Source organism: Lonchura striata, chromosome 13 (genome assembly GCF_046129695.1).
Source record: "Lonchura striata isolate bLonStr1 chromosome 13, bLonStr1.mat, whole genome shotgun sequence".
In the NCBI taxonomy this organism is placed as follows: domain Eukaryota; kingdom Metazoa; phylum Chordata; class Aves; order Passeriformes; family Estrildidae; genus Lonchura; species Lonchura striata.
In genome coordinates, this window is record NC_134615.1 from 3,072,353 (window position 1) to 3,089,654 (window position 17,302).

General features: G+C 51.4%; 2 protein-coding genes across 2 annotated transcripts in view; both read right to left on the reverse strand.

The window, feature by feature from the left end:
* LOC144247087 (hydrocephalus-inducing protein homolog) overlaps nt 1-17,302 on the reverse strand; it is a 261,188-nt gene that overhangs the window by 168,652 nt on the left and 75,234 nt on the right. The window lies entirely within an intron of this gene.
* The window catches only part of LOC144247088 (hydrocephalus-inducing protein homolog), a 32,533-nt gene that overhangs the window by 9,405 nt on the left and 5,826 nt on the right, over nt 1-17,302 (reverse strand). Inside the window, exons 5-26 of the mRNA XM_077786426.1 lie at nt 16,726-16,859; nt 15,645-15,781; nt 14,887-15,008; nt 14,608-14,799; nt 14,097-14,249; nt 12,882-13,046; nt 12,342-12,456; nt 11,720-11,875; nt 11,257-11,421; nt 9,450-9,736; nt 8,943-9,147; nt 8,350-8,491; nt 6,119-7,136; nt 5,479-5,637; nt 4,904-5,073; nt 4,188-4,307; nt 2,777-2,936; nt 2,500-2,672; nt 2,145-2,343; nt 1,350-1,449; nt 665-764; nt 11-179 (exon numbers count right to left, since the gene is read on the reverse strand). Of these exons, the coding sequence (XP_077642552.1) occupies nt 11-179; nt 665-764; nt 1,350-1,449; nt 2,145-2,343; nt 2,500-2,672; nt 2,777-2,936; nt 4,188-4,307; nt 4,904-5,073; nt 5,479-5,637; nt 6,119-7,136; nt 8,350-8,491; nt 8,943-9,147; nt 9,450-9,736; nt 11,257-11,421; nt 11,720-11,875; nt 12,342-12,456; nt 12,882-13,046; nt 14,097-14,249; nt 14,608-14,799; nt 14,887-15,008; nt 15,645-15,781; nt 16,726-16,859 (4,341 nt within the window). The remainder of the gene's footprint in view (nt 1-10; nt 180-664; nt 765-1,349; nt 1,450-2,144; nt 2,344-2,499; nt 2,673-2,776; nt 2,937-4,187; nt 4,308-4,903; nt 5,074-5,478; nt 5,638-6,118; nt 7,137-8,349; nt 8,492-8,942; nt 9,148-9,449; nt 9,737-11,256; nt 11,422-11,719; nt 11,876-12,341; nt 12,457-12,881; nt 13,047-14,096; nt 14,250-14,607; nt 14,800-14,886; nt 15,009-15,644; nt 15,782-16,725; nt 16,860-17,302) is intronic.

Here is a 17,302-nt window from a genome sequence, read left to right on the forward strand (position 1 = left end):
GGCAGCTCACCTGGCAGTACAGGATGGGCTTGTTCTTGAGGACAATTTCACTTGTGGGGTGGAAGAGCATCTCAATATTCACACCAGACTGGGAGGCAGTCAGCATGCCTGACTGAGGCTCAGCAGTGAAGTGGGATGCCAAGTCTTGCATCCTGGGACCTGCATCCTTCAGCATGAAACTGGGGAGAAAGGGAAGGAATGGAGATGTCTGCAGTTAAAAATATAGGTACCACCAGCACAGCCAGGACTTTGCATTGGACCAGAAAAAAAGAAAAGGGAGAGTCCAGCTCTGCTCAGGGAATCCTGGATCTTGACAGAGAGTGCAGTCAGTCACGAGGTTACTGCAAGAAACCTTAAGACAAAATTTTTCATTCACTCCTTTACAGAGTCTCAGAAAGAGAAAGGAGGTGACCATCAAAGAAAGGCAATGAATCTCAGCATTTCAGTGGCTGACGTTTCTGGGGCTCTCCTTTGGGCTCCAGCTGAGCTGTGAAGAACTGCTGGTTTGTGGCTGGATTCTCTGGTAGAATAATTGAGATCAGAGAGCCCAGGTTTTTTATTTACCATGAGGCAGCCAGCATGGAAACAGTTCTAGCCATTGACAGAGGGAGAACACAGGCTTGGGAGCCTGAGGAAATGCTCACTACCAGGCAGCTGGACTCACCTGTACTCAGTGTTGTATACCCCTTTGCTCTTCAGACTCAGGACTTTCTTCACATTATCCAGGACATTAATGGTTCCAAATTCCAAGCTTCCATCTGGACCTGCAGAAAACCCACAGAGCAAGGTCAAACGTGGTTGCAGAATATACCAGGTCACAAACTACATGGAGGTCTTGGCACAAAACCCTTTTCAGCAAGTTTCCATTCTTGGAAGTGTTTTCCAGCTACTTGTCTACCCTTTCTCTTCCTACTCAAAATATCTGCAGGCTTAGTACCTAAGGAGCTTGTCTCCCATTTCCTCGCTTCCAAACACAAATCCAATTGCTTTATATGCTGTGCTGAGCCTGTGGGAGTTGCAACTGCCTTTTCACGTCACTGTTGTTTCAAAGCCCCAAAATCCAATCTGCACATGAAGCTGCACACTTCAGAGATCAGAGGGGAGAGACTTAAGGCTGTCAGTGCGCTGACAATGCTTTATTCCATGCACCTTGCAGGGTACGTGCTTTATGTGTCCATGCCATCCTTGCATCCCATCCCATCCCATCCCATCCCATCCCATCCCATCCCATCCCATCCCATCCCATCCCATCCCATCCCATCCCATCCCATCCCAATGTGCTTTGGTTGCCCACCTCCCAGGGTAATGCAGTGCACCTGGACTACTTTGTTTGGGAAGCATCCACTGACCTTCAGGGATGTCGATGCTCAGAGGAATGTCATAGGCTTCTGCAGAGATTTTGATGTTTTCAGTCTGAACAATCCCCAGGATGTTTTCTGTATCTGAAACCTGAGGCAGCAAGAAACAGACACTGTTCATTAATTATTCTTTTGGTAGACAGCCTGACAGTCCTTGTCTCTGCTGGCTGCTTCCCCTACGGCCTCCCTGGCTTCACAAGCATTGCAGGACTCCCAAGCTTTGCTGTTTATCTCATGGGCTGCCCCAGTGGGATTCTGCTGCAGTAAAAAACCCTATCAGCCCAACTCTGCACTCCCACAGCAGGGAATGTTGCTGCTAAAGCATCCTTGAGAGGCACAGAGATGTAAGAACAACCACAAGAAGTGTGAGGTGTCTCAGAGCAGGTGGCATTGACAACCTTCTCCAATCACCTAGCACCCTCTCTAAAATGCAGCCCCTAATCCACGGGGAACAAAATCCCAGGGGGAGAGTTTGTTGCACTATGCAAGAGCTTCAGAGAAAGTCCAGGAGGAATGTAGAGATCACGCTGCAGTCTGTACAACCACACAGCAACCTTCAACCACCCACAGGGACAAGGTGGTTGTGGTACAGGCTCAGGATGCAGTGTCTGGTTATCTGGGGGGATGTGGACACACTGCACATTCTGGCAAACGCTGTGCAGAGACAGAAGCTGGGGTCACAGCGCCCTTGTGTCTGTCAGGTGCAGCTCTTCCTGGCTCTGTCCCTAGCAGCACACAGCTGCTCACTGTGCCCCGCTCTGCCAGGCAGGGCACAGCCCCTCTCACCTCTAATCGGAGGCTCTTCTCAATGCTGCCAATCTGCCCGGCCTTGAAATGCACTGTCACTTCCAACTCTGAGCGGGGATCAATGGTGCCTTTATCTCGTGACAAGGAGAAGTCCTCAGCAAGGTCATCCAGCCCACTGAGCTGCCAGGCCACGGGCAGCAGGGTGTTGTTTTTCAGGACCAAGGTCCTGTTGTCAGTCCTGCAGAGACAGGAAGGCACTTGGTGTCAGCTGCTGGATGGTCACACCAGCCTGGCCACTGAATGCAACTTGGAGCAGCTCCATCCATGCCCTGGAAACCAGAGTCAAACGTTTTCTCTTTGTCATAAGTTTTGGAGTGCTTGTGGGATGACTGACCTGTGCAGAAGCAGCTTGTCAAAAGACAGCTCCAGGGGGCTGACCTCCAGCTTCACGTGCACCCCATGGCAGCACAGGCTGAAGACCACTGGCTCCGGGTTCTTCCCAATGCTGCAGATGAGTTTGTCTTGCAGGAAGCCAGGGGAAGTGGGGTATGCCCAAATGGTCAGCTCCTGGACACGGCCCCACAGGAAGAAATTGAAAGAGCTCTGTGTGTGAGCAGGAGGAGCAGCCCCTGGGCACTTCTACGGTGCTGCTCTGCCTGCCCTTCTCCTACCTGCTTCTCCTTTGGTTTCAGCGCCATCCTGCGAGAGTTCAAGAGGAACGTCGCTGCTTTCCCAGCATTCTCAAAGGAGAACTGGACCTCTATGTTCATGGGGGAGTTGTTGAGGATGGTTATTTTCTCCGAGTTGCTGGGACAGTTCTGGCACTTGTACCTGTCCACAAAAGGGGAAAAGGCTGCAGAGCAGACTGCTGCCTTTGCCACACACAGAGGAGAGCACCGTGTGCACCTGAGCAAGCAGTGCTGGAAGACCCTACTCTAACAAACAAGTGAGGGAAATGGATCCCAGTCAGGGGCATGGGCGTGTGCTCAGCCTGGCCTTACTCTGATGCCTTCCCCCGGACTTGGTGTCTCCAGCCCAGAAGCCTGATGATGCTCAGGCCACTTTGAGAGTTTTTGATACAATGCAAATTCAAAGGTGCCCAGAAAAATAACAGTGCACCAGGCACATGGCTTCTTTCCCCTTCTTTCTTGGTGTGCCTTCCCTGCAGGGTATAAAGAAAGGCTTTTGGAAAAAGAGTTTAGCTAATCTTTTTCATCAAAGTCATGAAACTGGTTTGAATTTCATGGGTTAGCTCAAAGTCTGAGAAAGAAATATAAAGCATCAATTTTCAAGAGAAATGCAAAAATATAACAAATGACCCTTCTCTCAGGTGTGGAAATGACTTTGGAGTGAAAGGGTAAAAGAAGCAAACACAAATCCCAGACCATCCATCAATCTGGCTAATGATTGTCTGCTATTTTAAACTATTTTGATTTCATTTCCTTGGGTTGTCAAAATAGACTTAGCCCTCCAGAGTTCCTATGGAGACAAGATCTGAAATATTATTGAAAAAAAAAGAGTGACAGTAAAAGTAGAAATACACAATAGCTTCAATGACAGTGTGTTTAGGCAAACTTTATCCAGCAGTGAGGATGCAACGTTTTTACAGGAAAATGTAATTCCTGCTGTACGTTCCTCCTGATACCCATTGGCAGGTCAACCATAAAATCTTATTAATAATTCCAGATTAATAAAAGGTTTACAAAACCATCTACAGAATAATTGCTTGATCAGGCTACTTGCAGAGCTCAAAGCATTTCAAAAATCACCATAAAGTTCATTTACTAAGGGGTGAAGCTGAGATGTGGAGGGGGACAGAAGTTGCCCCCAAATCACTTTTGGACTGGCAGCAGCATGTGGCTCTGGCCACCAAGGTGGCCACCAAGGCACCCACTGGGCAGGCAGAGCAGCTCCTCCAAGGCTCATTTGCCTCTTATCTGCTCAAGTTCACACATCCGTGGTCCTTCAAACCCATGTGTCTCCCAGGACTCTGCTGGGGACTGCCCTGGATTGTGCCACCAGGACAGCCTGTTCTCCCTAGGAGTGTCCACAAAAGTGCAAAGCCCAGCAGGGAGCACATACCAGTCTCTTGATTTCCCACACAGCAGCGGTCCAAAATGGAATTGCTTTGTGCTCTCAACATATTCCTTGAAGATGATGTCATCTGCCTCCATGGTCTCCCTCCACTGTGGAAACACCAGCCTGGGCAGAGAAAGTGGGGAAGGAGGAGCTATGAGATGCTCCAAGTAGGAAATGTAGTCAGAAAGCCAAAACCCTTCCTGGTGGCTGAGGCACCATCTGCCTTGCCAGCTCCAGCACAGGAGGAGGTGCTGGGTGACCTCAGGCAGCACGATCTGCCCAGGCAGAAGCCCCAGGGGTCAGCCCTGGCTGTGAGTTCAGGGGCAGCTGTGCTGTGGGGGCTGCCAGGGGCCAGCCTTACCGTGGGTCCTGGCTGATGCTGGGGTACAGGCCGGTGCCACAGCAGGGCAGCTCGTACGGGTGCTTTGTCTGCACGAGCTCAAACCTCAGTGTCTGCTCAAATTTCCCTGGCTTTTTGGTGGAGAAGTGGACCTTCAGTTTCACCTCACCGTGGGCAGGCACTACCCACCAGTACCGTTTCAGCCTGGCAATTAAAGAGGAGCCTTCAGACATTGCTGAGGAGCAAACGAAACAAGGAGGGTGCACTCGCCCTCCCGTGGAGACGCTGGCACAGGGTCACTGTGGAGCTGGGGATGATGGGCCTTGTTTGGCAAGAGGACCAAAGAAGCAGAGGTATCACTTCCTCCTGTGCGCCTCACCTGAGGAATTCTGTGGGGTTTGAGGCACTTTCCAGCATACTTTTGGACCTTGTTGCAGAGGAATCCTGGGGACTTCTCTGCTTCTCCTTTAGAGAGCTGTCTCTGCTGGCTGCTGTACCTGTCTTTGGTTGGCCCTCAGCAGAACTGCCCTTCACATTTGGGGCCTTGGCCTAAGGGGAGAGAGAAAAGGGAGGGAGAGGTGAGCCCTGAGACATCCCCATCCTGGAAAGCAAAATGGGGGTTTGTTCACCAACAGAAGAGAGAATAAATAAGTAAGTCCACCTGCCCATGGACTTGGTCTTCCTTATTGGTGTTTTGCCTAGGACACTCCTTCAAACTCAGGACTCTCCTCAAAGCAAGTTGATGGTTTTAAGTGATTTTTTACCTCTTGTCTTACAGAACTGCTCTGTCTCCACAGAGCTGTCTCTTTTGTCCCATCCCTGACAGAAAGGAGACCTGCAGACACGAGGCCCCATCACATCTTCACTACCTCTCCACAATGCTCTTTCCATCCAACCTGTCCCCCATGCCCCCATCCAGCCTGGTCCCTGCCCTGGCACCACTGGAGCACCCACCAGATTGTCTTCCACAGCAGCACCTCGCGGTGCCACAATGGTGAAGGGCTCCACACGCTCTGCAGGGCCCAGCCGCTCCTCTGGGTACTTGACCATGGAGAGCACAGCAGCAGGGGCAAGGGGAGGGCCGTCGGGACGCAGTCCCAGATGTTTCAGCATCTAAATCAGAAGAGAAAATCCTGCTTATACTTCTGTCTCCTCCATCCTTCTTCAAAGGCACTGGGCTTTTGGCAATGAGTTTTTTGACTTATATGAAGTATAAGTGCTTTGCTATGTCCAGTGGGGTGAGCAAGCTCCAGAGCAGAATCAAGAGCTACAAGTGGGACCAGGAGAGAAACCTCTCCCAAGTGACTCAGCGGAAGAAAACAATGACTATGAGCTGCCCTGTCCTGGGACTGTTTATAATGATTTCCGGGCTGGGAAACTCTGAACAGATGGGACACTTGTACACAAAGCACTCACACTTCCTGCCCATCTGAGGGATAGTGATAACCTCCCCATCCACACAGATGGTACAGAGCCATTGCGGAACATCATCAGGGGCCTGGACAAGGCTCTGTGCCATTATCACCTGGAGGACACAATGCTCCAGGGCCCATGACCATGGCAAGCTCAAGATCTCAGCCTTGCAGGGTTTTACCTGGTCTTCCGTTGGCAGCTTCCCATCCCTCAGGATCTCCCTGATCATGGCCTTGGGATCTGAGACCTGGATGTCCAGGCATGGCACCCCAACATGCTTGTCACTGACTGCCCCTTCTGCAGCTTCACTTTGCATCCCCAGCTGAGATGACTGAAGACTCCTTTGGCCTACACGTTCACGTTCAGGCTTCTTCACCTTCTCCTGAGGCTTACTGGTTTTCTTTAGACCTTTGTTTTCACTTGAAGGCTGGGACTTGTTTCCCTTTTGGATCATAGGTAACTGCATAGTACCCTGAACTCTGTCCCAGGAGGAGAAAACCTCTGCGATGTTCTGCTGTGACGACTCGTAGATCTGAAACCTCAGGATCAAGTTCTCCATCTCAGCTGGGTCCTCTGGGATTTTGGCTTCCCCCTGCTCTGGGACTTTGGTTTCCTCCTTCAGGGCTTTTGTTTCCCTCTGCTGTGGGGCTTTGACTCCCCTCTTCTCTGGGGCTTTGGTTTCCTCCTTCCCAGAGGTTTTGGTTCCCCTTTTCTGTGGGGCTTTGGAGTCCCCCTTTTCTGGGGCTTTGGGTGCCCCCTTCTCTGAGGCTTTGGTTTCCTTTTTCTCTGAGATTTTTGTTTCCTTCTTTTCTGGGCCTTTGGTTTCCTTCCTCTCTTGGGCTTTGGTCTCCTTCCTCTCTGGGATTTTGGTTTCCTTCCTCTCTGGGATTTTGGTTTCCTTCCTCTCTGGGATTTTGGTTTCCTTCCTCTCTGGGATTTTGGTTTCTTTTTTCTCTGGGATTTTTGTTTCCTTCTCTGGGTATTTGGTTTTCTTCTCTAGGATTTTTGTTTCCTTCTTCTCTGGGGCTTTGGTTTCCTTCTTCTCTGGGGGTTTGCCTTCCTTCTGTGGTTTTTCAGGCTGCTTCCCCACGGAGATACGTATATTTTCCTTCTTCTGCTTCTCTTCCTCCTTCTGCCTCTCTTCCTCCCCTAAGTCTTTTGCCTCCTCCTCAAGCTTTTGAGCCACCTCCTTCAGCTCCCTTCAGCAAACAAAATAGAAAACATCGCAGAGAGTCACCACCAGAAACTTGGGCTCACTAGTCCTGGCTGGCCCTGCAATTCATTCCTTGACCCCGAGGCCAGGCAGAATCATGAGACCATTTCTGTGGATTTTCCTCAACCCACAGAGGTTGGGAACATCCCAAGTGAGTGCCATGGTGGAAGAGGACCTCCAGGACCAGCCAAACCTACGCCTTGCCACCGTAAAGTCTCGACTGCAACCTCCCTCTTAAGGCACACCCAGACACCTCCAGCTCAATGCCAAAGGCTGATCCACCAGCTCTCTGTGCTGATGCCTGAAAACGCTCTTTGTCTCTTGATTTCCCAGTTTAAAGCAGAACACAGATTGCTAACATCTGCTTATCCCTCCTACAATTCATCCTCCGCTCATTCAGCCCCCTTCTCCCTGGGCACAGCCTGCCCCTTAATGTGAATAATCCTTTCAGTCACAAAGCAAAGGCTGCAGGAATCCTCTCCTGCAAGACAGGCTCCTGTCAGCCAGGTTTCCTGCTGGAATCAGCTGTGACCAAGCAAACCAGTGCTATCTGCCATGCAAACAATTTGAAGCAGCTTTGTCTGTCACCTCGCCATGAAACCAACTTCAGCCTGGGCTGAAAGGAGCCCTGATACACAGGCTTGCTTCAAGCAGCCTCCACTCCCAGCTCCACAATTTTCCTGTGAGTCCTGAGCTGGGCTGCCTTGCTGGAGCAGAGCTTGCCTACTGCTGCAGCGGAAGGGGAGCCTAAAGGACGGGAGCTTTTATGGGTGGTGTCCCACCATAAGGAGAACCTTGGCAGCTCAGCATTGCAAGGACTTCATCTGTGGCAGGACCAGGACCCTGTGCCTCACACCTGCCCATAGCACAATCCCACTGTTTTGGTGAAGAAGGGAGATGATAAAGAAGGCATAAATCAACATCATGGACTTGAAGAGACTTCTACAGGCAGTGCCAAGGCAAGCCCAGAGCCCAGCTCCCTGCAGGCAGCATGTAAGCCAGGAGGGCTCACCACTAAAATAGAGAAGATGATGTTCTAGCTCAACAGAAGAAGGTGCTTCCTCTCTTGGGAGCCAGGGAGCTAAGAGAGTGGCCATCCTTGTGTTGCTTCTGGCCTTTGCTATCAAATACCTCTGAGCTCAGAGTCCTTGGAAACCCTCTAGGGACTCTGAGCAGTAACCCATGGACGGCTTACTCACCCCTCCGTCTGTATAGTCTTCATTTCCAGTATTATTTTATCCACTTCTGCTTTCTTCTCCTCAGGGAGGGTGTCATACTCGTCCTCATCCATTTGCAAAACATGTTCTCTGTTCCTCTGAATAGCTTTTTTCTGCTGCAGTTCTTTAAACCAGAGGAGAAACCATGAGTGACTGCAAGCAGAGCTGGATGCTCTGTGTCAGCTGCAAGGATTCACAGCCTTTCCTGACCCAGCCTATCATACCAGGAGATATTGGGGAGCTCATATCCCTGCTCCAAAATTCAGACAATCCCCCAAACTATGGCCGGGCAGTGTGGTTCTTGGGCTTTGCCTGGCTTAAGTGCACCAAGGCTGAGGACAGTCGTTTGTCACTGAGCTACAGCAGCTGGCACTTGTGCCCAAGATTTAATGTTAGAGATTAAGGTGAGTCTTTAAACCTCACATCTCCTGCAGCTCTGAGATAAGTGCTGGTTACACTGAGGCAGAAGGTAAAAAGATTAATAAAAACATTTCTTACAAGCTCTGCTGCAAATCCAGATACACAGAGATATGGTTGAGGGCTTAAGAGAGATAATTTGAGAGGAGATATCTCACCTTCCTTCTCTGTTTGAGCTTTCTTCCTCTTTCTTTCAGCTTCCTCCTTGGTTTTCCAAGAAGCATAATCCTGATGCAGGTTCACCATGTAAATATGATGACAATTCTTGACAGCTCTGAGTACACAGAGCAAAGAAGATTCCAGGCTGCTTGCAAAGAGGATCTCCAAGCCATCAAAGACCACTCCCTTGTAGCAGTCTTTACCCTGTGAATAAAGGGAAGAGTAAGTCAGCCACTGCACACAGGGGGCTTGCAGCTGCACTGCAAACCCAGATGTCACCAGCCATCCTTGTTCCAAGTGCAGTAGCTAAGAGCAGCTTGGATCTGTCGGTGGGCTCTGCCAATAAGGGCAGCTGCAGCTTCCCCCAGGGCTCCCTGCACACAGTCCAGCATCCTCCAGCAGCATGTACAGACCTCCTCCTCCTCCTCCTCCTCCTCCTCTCCGAGTTGTACCCCAGTGCTGTCTCTCTGGAGCAGCAATGTCTCCTTTTCTCCCACCCCACACACCTTCAGCCTCTCACTGAGGATGTCCACCAGCAGGTCCTTGGGCAGCACACAGCTCAAGCAGTTCAGCTCTTCCCCACCACTGCTGGTAATGTTCAGCTGCTGCGGCGCAGGAGCAGTGGAAACTGTGAACTGCAATGTGGACCATTGTAAGGAAAAGAAACCACGGTGGAAAGCCCTGAACAACTCCCACTGCTGGGCTTGGAGCTGGGGTTCCTCCCTAGTGGAAACTAGAACAGCCCTGCAGTGCAGGCTGGGGGCTCCAGGGGATGGTCCTGGAGGGCCCATCCCTTGGCCAGCAGACACCCAAGGTTGCAAGCCCCCAGTGCAGCCTCCCAGCACTTTGCTCACTGCCTGCAGCCACACTAGCCAGGACTGCACTTTGCCAGTAAACCACTGAGAAGCAGTGGAGCTGTCTGCCAGAGCACATTCCCAGCCCAAGTCGTGGCACTATGGACCCACCTACCAGGCCGTGGCTGGCACAGAGCCTCCACTGTAAGCAGCCCCTGCTCATCTCAAAGACAATGCAAAGGTCCCAGGCATCAAACAGGGCAGATCATGTTTACCTTGGTGTCCTTTATGTTGGGTTTGCTGGCTGGCACCTTCTTTTGTGCTGGAGGGTTCTTGCCTCTGGCATCCTTCTTGTTGATTTTTTCCCCAGGGGCTTATTTATTCTTGGTTGGAGCAGTGAGGTGAGGCTTTTTACCTGCACAGGGGACAGATGGTTCAGAGGGGCTTTGAAAGCAAGCAGGCACCTTTCCCTACAACAGGCACAACCCTGGGAAGGAACATGGCACTTTTTCCCCAGTCTGCTGGGCACTGGGAGCACTGTTTTCCAGAAGCACCTCCTTCCCTGCTTTTCTTACCAGCAGGTAAAGCACACCATCCCATACTTGATTTTAAAGTCAGCACTATGTCCCTCCTAACAACTGTGCACACAGGTGACGCTGCTTGCAACAGCAGTTCCCCTGCAGATCAAGCCAAAGATTCGTCCTCCAGGAGTAATTTTTCCATACACTGCACCCATCCAGCATTCTCCTGTGGAGATCTGCAGCCCTGCCCCACTTGCATCACCTGTCTCCACTGAAGCTAAATCCTCCTATGGGAAAAGTCCGGCTGGGACCCAGATTCTTTTCCTTCCCACCAGCTCCCAACTCAGCCAGGTTCAACACTGAGCAGTGCAAAACTTCCCCCTGCACCGAGCCAGGTTTGGCCTCACCCTGCAGAGCTCAGGGTACCAAGTACCCAGGAAGTTTCGTGAAAGTCTCCAGTCTCACATGGAGAACAGCCCAACGAGTTGTGTAACCTGACAGTGGCCATAGGTAAATCTCTGGAGAGAAGAGCTCATCTGGAGCATGTCTCTCATTAGAAATTCCTCTGGGAGGCTGTCCTTCCCTTCCTCTCACTTGCAAGGTTGCACTCACAGTCAGTCTTCCTGTGGCTTAATGAGCCACTTCAGAAGACTTTTCTTTGTTACAAAAGTGCAGGGCAGAACTGCTGCCCACGAGGAGCAAGCTCAATTCAGCTTTGAGGAAATATAAAAGACTTGGGAAAGAGACAGGCGTGCTTCACCACCCCTAGAAAAACAACCACATGCCAAGAATGGCAGCAAAAGGGGCCATAAAAGAACCTCTGACTAAGCCCTTAAAATGGACTTTTTTTTTTTTTTTAGACAAGCCAGAGATGCACTTCAGCCATGTTCCCTAAGAGACTCAAGGACTGCAAAACTGCTGCTCTGAGTAAGCAGAAGTGGACATTCAAGGTGGGGTTCTCAAGCTCTGGGTCCAGCATTTCTTCTTACCAGCATTACCTTTATCTTTGCCTTTTGGCTCCATGGCAGCCTTGGTGCAGAGCTCCCGGGCACTGAGCCCTGCTGGGCTCCCATCGTTGGCCATGGCCTCTTTCACCACGGTGTCAATGGATATGTAAGCAGCATCATAGTACTGACACAGGCCTGCTGCTATTTCTGTCTTTCCTGAGAGAGAGAGGGGGATGCTTGGTGACACTGGCACAGGAGGCATTGCAGGGACAGGCCCTGGAAAAATCTCCAACAAGATTTCAAAGTTAAAAGGGCAGTGGGAAATCAAGTGTCCCTCCAGGGGAGGCCATGGGGGAGGCAGCTAGAGCGTGGGTACAAGCTCTGAATTCTAGAGCCAAGGGGATCATCTCCACCTCCTGTTCAGCTGAGGACTTTGCCTTAAGCACCATGGCCCACCAGGATACGTTCCTCCTGCCCGCCCTCTCCCTGCAGCCCTGGGCTGCAGCTGACGTACCTGCCCGGGGTGGCCCATGGATGATGACAACAATCCCTCTGGGCTGCCTCTCTGAAGATGCATCAATGCTCAGGTGGCGCATGACAGCCCGAGAGACAGGACTGCCAGTGCCTTTCACCATGGACTCAGGACAGAACGTGAGAATCCTGTGATGTGCTGCAGTGCAAAACCAGGTCAGCCTCCGGCCTACCTTTGATCCTCACCATCCTCCCCATCCCCTCAGATCCCAGGAAAGGAAACTTGGTGAAAGCAACATGTTCTTGTTCTTTTGTTGCTAGGAAGGTGCAAATATCAAAGAGCCACTGATATTAGACTTGGTCCTACTGGCTGAAGAACTCATACAATCCTAGTCTTTGTGGCTAAGGGACACAAGGGAATATCCCGATTATTTCCCCAGTCTGTGGCAGGCAGATAGGAGTTCGCTTTGGCTACACACAGGGTTGGTAGAGGATGCCACAGCCCTTCACCCAAGAGCTCCTCCACCATCTGGGGAACAGACAGCTGCTAAAAACATGGACTTTCCCTGGAGAGCAAGGTGACAGAGAGTTCAGGGTGTATGGACTGGAGTCCCAGCTGTAACCACAGTCAAAAGACACCGCCAAACCCTCACTGTTTTTCTGACCTGATGCTGCCTTGCCCTTGGCCTCAGCCTCAGTCCTGGCCTTGGTCTTAGTCCTGGCCTTGAGCTCTGCCTGCTGGGCCTTTGTTCTCTTCTCTGTTTCATGGTCTTTTAGCACCTGTGGAGGCAGAGTCTTACCCACAGCACATGGAGGCATTAAAAAGCTCTTTTGATACTCAGACCCCACTGCCATCCGCAGGATCTGTGTGTGTAGGGAAGAGAAACCACACACAAGATTCCTTTTCTTGCCTTTTGATCACACAGACTCAACAAACCCGATTTCTGTCTTCTCCCTTCCTCCCAACAACAAAAACTATTTAAGTCCTCCCAAGGCATGTCAGCAGAGTTGCCTTTGCCCTGGGGATTGCCTCCATCTCCCTGGCACAAGCCTGGGAATGCTGGAGTGCTGTGAAGCTTGGGCAGCACGTACATGGGGACCAGACCTGCCTTCTCACCTTCTTCTCCTCATCAAAATCTGGGGAGGTACTGCTCATCAAAATCCAGGGAGCAAAACTCAATGGGGAAGTCGCATGGGTTCCTCACCACTGCTGTGGCCTCCAGCCCATCGCTGTCCACCAGCACCCATCCCATCTTTAGTGCTGGGGGGTTGAACTCCAACCGTGGCTCCAGACCTTGTCCTGAGAGGTGCAGCTTTAAGTGACTGCTGCTCCCACAAATGTTAAACTCCAGCTCATTCCTGTAAGACCTCTGAAAAGAGAAAAGTGGAGAAAACTCATCCAGGTGACAGGACCCCAAATACAACTCTTGCCCCAAGGTCAGGGTGTTATCAGTCCCTCCAAGGTGAATGGAAACCAGATATTTACTTCTGCTAGGGACTACAGCATCTGTGTCCTGGTCTGAGTAACTGGGATGAATCCTGGTGTGCACTGTAACTGGGTATTTGGTAGCAGATGCATGTACAATGGACTGTCAGACATTTTCCCCTAGTCATGCAGGAGTGCAATGCTCATGGGAAGGGCCCTCGGGGTTACAGTGTCCAGACACTGTCCTGGCACTGCTGCATCAGGCAAACATCAGCTCCAGGAGAGAGGCAAATCAGCTCTCGCTGGCCAGAAATAAGGGTCATCACCTCTGCTTAGTGTTTGGCTCTGGTCCAAGCCAGACAAAAGATGGTTACATCTCTTGAGCAATTAAAAGATCCCTGGGACTGTTTGTGAGCACAGAAGCACTTGTGTCCATGCTGTTACACACTACCAGTTTCCAAGACCCAGCGGCCACAGGCAAACTACTTTTGGGAACGCTCCATCCTTTAAGATGAATCCCCAGATGCATGGGAATCTACAGGCAGGCCAGAGCCCCAGGCACTGCTGGCAGCACACCACTACAGGTGACTGCCCACCATGCCCAGGAAGGTGTGTGGTGGCTGTTTTGTCTGTCAGTCCTGCAGTAGGATGAGCCTTGACTGGTCATTCCAGGATTATCCTCTGCAAGTGGGCAGCTGCTCTGTACTGAGTGTTGCAGCTGCAAATACAGCCAGGCAAGGGGGAGGCTGAGGAGAGTTGGGCACATTGCCCCCATATGCTGAGGGGCAGCCCTGATGCTCTCTGTGCAAGGTCCCTGTGGGCATTTCAAAGCACATCTCATGGGAGTGCTCTGTGGGGTGAACTGAGCCACGCTGAGTATGGGCCTGGCAGAAAACTCCCTGTGAAGGCAGAGCTCATACCACACCCTCTGCACCAAGCCCTCATTTCCAGACAGCCCTGACAGGCCTCCTGGGCTGACACCTGCCAATCTCACCTCCTCTTTGGGTGTAAACCGGATCTGCAAGTTCCGCCACTTTCCTGCACCAAGGATTCCTTTGGAGGGCTTCACTTCAAAGGGACAGGGCTCATCCTCCAGCGCCTGCTGCTTCTGAGGTAAGGCTGGTGTCGTGTATTTGAGGTGATTGTTCTGGGCAAAGAAATCAGTTGTGTGAGGTCTCCTCGTGCTCTGAGACACTGATATGGTGCACCCACAGCCAAAGCAAGTGTGGCCCCAAAGCCTAGAGCTGGAATTAAAACCTGTAGACAGGGCAGGCAGATAGGGAACTACTGTCGTCAGAGGAGGAGGAATGGGCAAAGATGGCAGAAAAGCAAAGCATCAGCTAATGGAACAGGTCCAGGCAAACCAGCCTGGATCCAGACCCTCAGAAGCTTCCTCAAATGCACTGTAGACCCAAATGCTCAGGCAGCCACAGGAGCAGAAAGGGCAAGAGACAGAAAGAAAACACAACCAAGAAGTTACATGTTCAATGTCGCCTGTGCTTTACCTTCAGAACAGGCTTGGTGCCAGTAATGAACCATTTGCAGGGTACTCGGAACCAGTTGTGGAGTTGGATGGTCTCAACCTGGCACTGCCCAATGAGGATGTCAGAGAAGTGCAGTCTGTTCTTGGAGAGTTCGAGCGACAGTTCAGACACGGTGGCATGGAGGCGGATGTTATATGTGGGGCCTTTTGTCACCTGGAGAAGGACAGAGAATTCAGTGGAGGGTCCAAGTGACATCTGCTGCTGTGCCCAGCCTGCTGGCTGCCCCAAGGGCTGTGGTACCTCTATGGGCAGCAGCACATCCACGTCACCCTGGGGCTGGTGGGCACTTTCAAAGCGCACTTCAAGCACCACGGTGTGGTTGCGGGCCAGGCCCTGCACCTGGTCCAGGTCCACACTGAAACCTTGAAGAGGTGAAAACAGAGCAGCTGAGATGCATGAGAAACACAAAATGTGTCATAAGCATGTTAAGGCCTTACAGGTGTCCTAGCTGAGAGGTCTGGGGAAAGCCCCACACTGTGCTGTGACCTGGACAAAAACTTCAGACTGCACTGAACACACCTCAGATGCAGTGAGCCACTGTGTGATGGAAGTGCAGCCTTGCCTCAAGGCCTCTTTTGGAAGCCTCTTTTGATCCACCAGAGGATCTCACAGGCTGTTTCCTCAATAAAGGCTGAATACAGGAGCTGTGACAGTGTGAACTCCAAACAAAGCACTTCCAAAACACAGCAGACCTCACTGGTTGACAAAACTAGCCCATAGAGCGCCCAAAGAAACTTGCTGCTCGTGGGAGCCAAGGGCAGAAGATGCTGAGAGGTGACCAGGGTGATGAGCCCATCTGGCCCCTGCACAGAAGCATTTGGGCAGTCACAAGGCAGACCAAGTCCCTGGGCATGGCTGGCCAGGAGAGTTCTGCCTCTAAAGCTCCCAGCAGGGCCACTGAGAAGAAAAAGCTCAGAAACCTCCCCAGGTTCAGTGGCTTAAGCTAATCTGTCTGAGACACCTCCTTCAAGCTTCATGAAGTGTCTCTACACGCTTACCTGTGTCTGGCAGGACAGATACATCAACCTGGAAGGACACTGGGATCTGCCCTGGGTTGGTGATCTCCAGAGGGCTTCTCTCAATGTGACCCTTATGGACAGGGCCCATGTCCAGGACATACTCAGGCAGCTCAACTCTGCAAGGAGGAGTAAGGACAGTCCTTAAACCACAGCCTGGCTACACATCCAAGTGGATGGAGGATACAAAGACAGTGGCTATTTCTCTATTCACTGCTGTAAAAACTCAGCTCAAGCCCATGAAACCCATGGCCCGACCACCGGGCAATGACTTTGGGAAGTCAGGAGGAGTGCAGGTCCTAGGTTTTATCAACTTCTAATGGTACCTGAAAATAAAATTAGTTTAAAATGGACACTGGCCACAGCTGCTCTGCCATGAAAAGCCAGTGTGAGTACACTGGGTCTCCACTGGTCTCAGTGAAACTGCCTAGCCTGGTATATAGCCTGAGCCTGACATTGCTTTGGGGCCTAGGAACAAGATTTGCCTGCACAGGAAATCTTCATTGCTCTGCAACCAGATCACATGATCTGTTCTGCAGAGCATCTTCTTCCTGAATTGAAGCCTCCTGTGCTTGTGCTGCATCACGATGGTGCAAAGAGAGGGACCAAGTTACCTGGATAAGCCCTGCCACCCCACCAGGGTTCAAGCCATCTGATTTTGGGTTTTAAAGGATTTGCTGACATGTGCAGTTCCCTTCTCCTTTTGTTTAGTGTGCTCTGTTAGTTGGCACCAAGACATCAGCTGGGAGCTGTCTCTTTCAGAGCTAGTCAGCAGGGACAGAATTTATGCTGTCTGGAAGGGCTTGAAGGTCTGCACTGGGTCCCCCAGCTCTAGGGACAGAACCCCCACACCTGTGGGGAGCTGAGCAGTCCAAAGCTCAGCGTGGTGCTGGGGAAGGGAGGACACTCTGCTGTTCCCATGTAGCGTGTCACAGCCACCGGGACCAGACTCCTTCTGAAGTCCAGGCTATTCCCAGCTCTGCAGACACAAGGAGCTCTCAGGAGAAGGGGACATGGCTGGGTGTTCCCCATGGGGCACCTGGGGATGGGAGTCCCTACTCACTTGACAAGACTCTGGCACAGCTCCTTGTCAGGGAACCTGCTCTTCGGGGGATAGTATGTGAGCTTTTGCTGCAGCTCCAGATCAGCCTTCTCTATCAGTGTCCTCATCGTGTCTATCTGTAGCTGAGAGCTTGGCTAAGGAAAGGGAAGACAGTGGCTGATTAGCAAAGGTCCTTCCCAAGGCCCAGCTTGCACCTGAGAAAGGATCCCTTCCTGCTCTTGTTGAGAGGGGGTGTGGGGGTCCTCCTGGCTGGCTGCTCAGTGTCTGTGACACCTCCTGCTCTCTTAGCCAGGACCTCATCTCCAGGGACACAACTCCAGCATCTTTGCCTGCCCAGACACTGTTAGGAAAACTGATCTGGTCAGGCAGATATAGGATGTCGGATGGGAAGTTATGAGGCAGAAATGCCTTGGGAGGAAACAACTGTGTAGTTTACGGAGAGAGAATGAACCTTTTTCCCATAGTTCCTTGTTTCAGATGCAAATACTGTTCTGTCCATCAAGCTGTAGTTCAATCCCCTGTTCCAGAAAGTTCAATGTTCTGTGTTCATTCATTGGTCCCTATTACTTGTCATTCA